The sequence below is a fragment of the Trichechus manatus genome, unplaced genomic scaffold (assembly GCF_000243295.1).
Source record: "Trichechus manatus latirostris isolate Lorelei unplaced genomic scaffold, TriManLat1.0 scaffold00062, whole genome shotgun sequence".
In the NCBI taxonomy this organism is placed as follows: domain Eukaryota; kingdom Metazoa; phylum Chordata; class Mammalia; order Sirenia; family Trichechidae; genus Trichechus; species Trichechus manatus.
The window spans coordinates 9046311-9051721 of NW_004443998.1; the positions used below are offsets into that span (position 1 = coordinate 9046311).

At 44.7% G+C, this 5411-nt stretch overlaps 1 protein-coding gene across 1 annotated transcript in view; it reads left to right on the forward strand.

Moving 5' to 3' along the window:
* The window catches only part of MINDY4B (MINDY family member 4B), a 24093-nt gene that overhangs the window by 2593 nt on the left and 16089 nt on the right, over positions 1–5411 (forward strand). The window contains exons 2-3 of the mRNA XM_023733847.1: positions 54–219; positions 781–846. Of these exons, the coding sequence (XP_023589615.1) occupies positions 54–219; positions 781–846 (232 nt within the window). The remainder of the gene's footprint in view (positions 1–53; positions 220–780; positions 847–5411) is intronic.

Below are 5411 nucleotides of genomic sequence, written 5' to 3' on the forward strand. Positions count from 1 at the left end.
AGTAGGAAACTGTTCATTCCAATGACATCATCCTCCCACTTCCTGCATTGTAGTTTATGTGAAATAAGCAAGCGGGAGCAGAAACAAGTCCTGGCCAAGGCGCTCGCTGGCATACTGTGGGCTGCAGGAGCAGCTCAGAAGGCCACCATCTGTCTTGTCACTGAGGACACTTATGTTGCCTCAACTCCTGACTACTCCAGGGACGATTTCACGGAGCGGGTGAGTGCACTCCTGTCTGTCCTGCCAGATACAGGGCCAAAGACGCCTGAGCACACATCTAGACTGGCCATGGAAATGGAGTTGAGCCCCAGGGATACTCCTGGAATGCGTGGCTGGGGCCAAAGGAACCTTTCAAAGAGGCAAGTACACAGGGCTGTAAGTGACCCAGGCACCCACAATGGAGAGAGAGTCTTACTATGAATTTCTCCTTCCAGAATTTACCATGATCAAGAATATCCCATTCCTGAAACCAACATAAACTACATTTCCATAGCTACTGTCTTAAAGATAATTAAATTCTATTAGGAAAAAAAATCTGTTTGTGGTTTTAATGCTTATTGGTTTAAAATGGAGGAATGTAAAAGCCATGACGCCAATAAGCACGCAGTTTTACCATGTATGTTTTGTATAGTTTTATGTAAGATAATGTGTCAAGCTTTCAGCAACGCGATTGTGCAATGAAACAAAAAACTCCTTTGAGGTAATAACAGTGAGTTGGCATCTCTTAGATGTGACTTTCATCTTCTTTTTCATTTTTTATCTTTTATTCCTGATTTATAGCTCCAGCTGTTTGAATTTCTAGAGAAAGAAGCCACTGAGAAATTCATCTATGATCATTTACCATGTGTAAGTGTTTAAGAGTTGAGATAATCCCTTTATGTCCAACTGATCTTACAGGGATCTTCCTTCTTTTATAAAGTGTATTCTTAATGATGCTTGTTAAGAAAGTCAGGTCATTTTGAGGGCTAAGAGAGGCGGAAGCAGAGAAAGAGAAGCCTGTCTCTCCCTCCCCCACAACCTAGAAAGAGGCCTAGATTACAAAAGCTCACTCACAGATGCCCCTTTTTCCTGGGTGAATAAAACTCAGAGAATAATACTTTAGGGAGCCTATACCAGAATTTCTTCTGTGGGGGAAAAAAATGTTAAAGCTGCCTTGCCTCACATAATGAATAAAAAACAAAAATGGTAGAAAATGAAAGCCCTCGTCTTAGCTGCCAAAACAACCATTCACACTGACTGTAAGTAAATGACTTCTGGTCTTCAAAAGGTGGTCCCGTTTTACCTCTTCTATCATTTCCTTCCACACAGTGTCCCCTCCTGCAATGATCCCCCCCCACCCCATCCCAGGTGGTAAGGGGACAAAATAGGGCATTGTGATGGTGGAAAATGGAAGATGCATTACTAAGACTTCTCTGGGAGGGGGGAGAATGAAAGTAGGTTTTCTGAAGAGCCAGAAAGCAAGGCCAATTAGCAGGATAACCATTAAGCCATACAACTGTGGACTTGCACGGAAGGGAGAAATGTAATCCATGAAACTCACTGCTCCATTCCTTTCAAAGTTCTATAGAGGCAGAAAACTTGGGCATGAGTTCTCAGCCACACACTATTGGTCTTGGTTAAACCATGTACCTCGGACCTACCTCCCCTATTATCTCATAGGTCTGTTGTTAACCTGTGTGGTAAGTAGAAGAATGGTCCCCCAAAGATGTTCATTTCCTACTTCCCAGAACTTGTGAATGTGTTAGGTTACGTGATGTGGTGAAGTGAATTACTTAATATGGCCCTTCTAGCAGTAGTCTTTGCAACTCCCACCAAGTGACTGGATGGAACTATGCAAATGAGGTGCTTATGGCCCACCAAGGGGATTGGATAGTTTGCTAATAATGTAAATAAGGTGCATGGCACCCTTGGGGGGGGTACCATGCAAATAAGGTGTATGGAGCCCTAACAAGGGGATAGGTCAGTTCTGCCATCCTGCTAGGCCTAGAAGAGCAATCAATCCCAGAGCAGAGGGGGACCTACTACCACCAAGAAACAAGAGCTAGGAGTAGAGCGTATCCATTGGACCCAGGGTCCCTGTGCTGAGACCTCACAGATCCAGGAGACAGAGAAAGAGAGATCTGTAACACCGGAGACAGAAAGAGACCGTGAGAAGCAGCAGCAGAGAAATGGCAGCAGCAGAGGCAACTGAACCAGAAGACCGGACAGAGACAGTGAGGTGGGCTTCCCAGCTCACGGAGCAAGGTGGTTACAGTGGGTATGTCGACCCATGGAGCAAGAGAGCTGAGCACCTTCAGGCAGGAGGCTTCTTGGTGGAGTGGGGTGCCTCTAGGCACTTGGCTGCAAAGCTAGGCTTACCAACCCACAGAGCGAGAGAGATGAGCACCCTCAGGCCAGATCTTACTGGTGGAATGGGTGTCTCCAGGCACTTACTGGCAGAGCTAAAAGAGCTTTATAACACTTGCCTGAGCAGGGCAGAGACCAAGGGGCCAGAGAGAGGTGTGCCTTCAGGCACGTCTGAGAAGAGGCCGTCCTGACTGAAGAACCGTATACTGAGACGTTTCTGATCCTGAATTGTAACCTGTCACTTCCCTAATGAACCCCATAATCATGAGTATTGATTGTGAGTTCTGTGTGGTCATTGCAATGAATTAACGAACCAGCAGAGAAGTAGAGAGTGCCGTGGAAGGGACAGTTGGTGTCAGAATTGGTAAAAAGGTTGGAGGATGGAAGTATGTCTGACCGCCTCAGAGGAATCAGCCTTGGGCTGTTGATCTTGATTCTCCTTCCTCCTTGTGAAGTTAGACAAAGAGGTCAGATGTCTCCTACACCATTTTTATACATGACAAAGAGGAATTAAGGTTGTAAATTAAGGTTGGAATAGAATTAAGGTTGCCAATTAGACAACTTTAAAATTGGGAGATTATCCTGGATTATCCAGGTAAACCCAATGTAATCAAAGAATCCTTAAATATGGAAGAGGGAGGCAGAAGGGGAGTTCAGAGTCATGTGATATGAGAATAGGAACTACTGATGCTGCTTTTGAATATGGAGGAGGGTAGTCACAAGCCAAGGAATGCAGGTGAACCCTCTAGAAATTGGAAAGGGAAGGATACTGATTTTTTTCCTAGAGCCTCCAGAAGGACATAGCCCTGCTGACATCTTGGACTTCTGACCTCCAGAACTGTGAGATAATAAATTTGTATTGTTTAAGCCATTACACTTATGGTAATTTGTTACAGCAGCAATATGAAACTAACAAAACCTGTATGATAAATTTTAAATACCTGGCATGAAATGGTGGCACAGTGATTAAGAGCTAGGGCTGCTAACCAAAAGGTCAGCAGTTCAAACCCACTAGCCGCTCCTTGGAAACCCTATGGGGCAGTTCTACTCTGTCCTGTAGGATCGCTATGAGTCAGCATTGACTCAACGGCAACAGGTTTTCTGGGTTTGGGCATGAAATGTTAAGCTAGTAGCCTGCTTAGGAACTCTTTGTCATGGATGGGAGATGTTTAATGGGGTTACACAAATATAGAGGATCCATTTAAGAAATGACCCTTCCAGCAAAAAGAGGTAAGCCCCTCCCTCCTTCTCTATCTTCCACCTCTTCAGCTCAAACCTGGAAAAGTCTTATTTAATAGGAAGGACCCCACATCTGCAAGGGATTCATAAGTGTAGCCAGGGATGAGAATCAGTGAATCAGAGCTGAAGTTATACACTGAGGTCTTCTCAGTCAAAAACTAAGCATTGAGCTGGAATAATAATAAAGGCCGTAAGCAGAAGAAGACACCATAGCATACGTGGGTTTGTCCAAAGAGCCACCACCTGTATCAAGGAGATCCAAGCTGGCTGTTACCTTAGCCACCCTGGGGAAGAGTCGGCACCGTCTCCTGACAGAGGGGGAATTGATGGCATATATTTTCCTTTCAAGGGCATTTCCTTACCTGGGGCTGCGCATTGTGATCAGCGCCCCAACCAGATTTTTGACCAAACCCTACTCACTATTAAAACTCCTTAGTCCTGTGTCCCATTCTGTTTGTGCAGAGGTCTCAAGCTGGAGGTCTGAGGGCTATATGTGGTCAGTAGACCTATCATATATAAGCTATAGCGTTAGCCCTGATAGTGTTGTATTTTTAAAAATTTGAATCAGTGAACATAAAAAAAACAAACAAAAATTAGGAAGTTCCACAAAAAAACCCTGGATTTTTGGCTTTTCTCCAAAAAACAGAAAATCTGGCCACCAAAAAACCAAACCAGCTGCCATCGAGTCAATTCCGACTCATAGCAACCCTATAAGTAGAACTGCCCCATAGGGTTTCCAAGGAGTGGCAGGTGGATTCCAACTGCCAATCGAGTTCTTAACCACTGTGCCTCCAGGGCTCCAATATGGCCATACTAGGCCTATGTTCTTGCATGTCCTCAATTAGCTGATATAGGGAGCAGCTACCCCTATTTGACAAATTGCGCAGGCTGAGTAATGGCTCCCTAAAGATGTCCATGTCCTAATCCCTGGAACCCATGGATATGTTACCTGACATGGTAAAAGGGGCTTTACAGATGTGATTAAATTAAGGATCTGAGGCTTTACAGATGTGATTAAATTAAGGATCTTGGGATGGGGAGAGTTTTTTAGATTATCCAGGTGGGCAGGCCAAATGTCATTACCAAGGTCCTTATAAGAAGGAGGCCAAGAATCAGAATCAAAGAAAGAAGGTGACATGATGAGGGAAGGAGGGGGAGAAGACTGTGTGATGTGGGGTCCACCAGCCAAGGAAGGAAGATGACATTTAGAAGCTGGAAAAGGCAAAAAAAAAAGTTGCCGTGAAGTTGACTCTGACTCACTGCAAACAACTCCATGTGTGTCAGAGTAAAATTGTGCTCCATAGGGTTTTTGAAGGCTGATTTTTTTTAGGAGATCACCAGGCCTTTCTCTGAGGCACCTCTGGGTGGACTCAAACCTCCAACCTTTCTGTTGCACTATCCAGGGACTCTGAAAAAGGTTAGGAGACAGATTTCCCCTTAGAGCCTTCAGAAGAAACGCAGGTCTGCCAGCACCTAGATTTTAGCCACTGAGACGTATGCCAGACTTCTAACCTCCAGAACTATAATAAATTCATGTTGTCTTAAGCTACCAAATTTATGGTAGTTTGAACTCTAGACACTATTTATACAAAGCCCCTCTGCTCCTCCTGAATTCGATGGGGCACTGAGGAGGATTACACCGAGCTGGGAGAAGCTGGCTAAGACGAGGCCAGTCTAAAGCAACACTGAGGGCCCGGGTTATGAGGTATGTTGGGAAAAGGGAGAGGAAAGATTCACAGATTAGCCATGACCTGAAGAGATTCACTTGATAGGAGTGAAAGGAAAAAGATAAGTTGAAGACCAAGAGAGTGATGATGACACTGGCA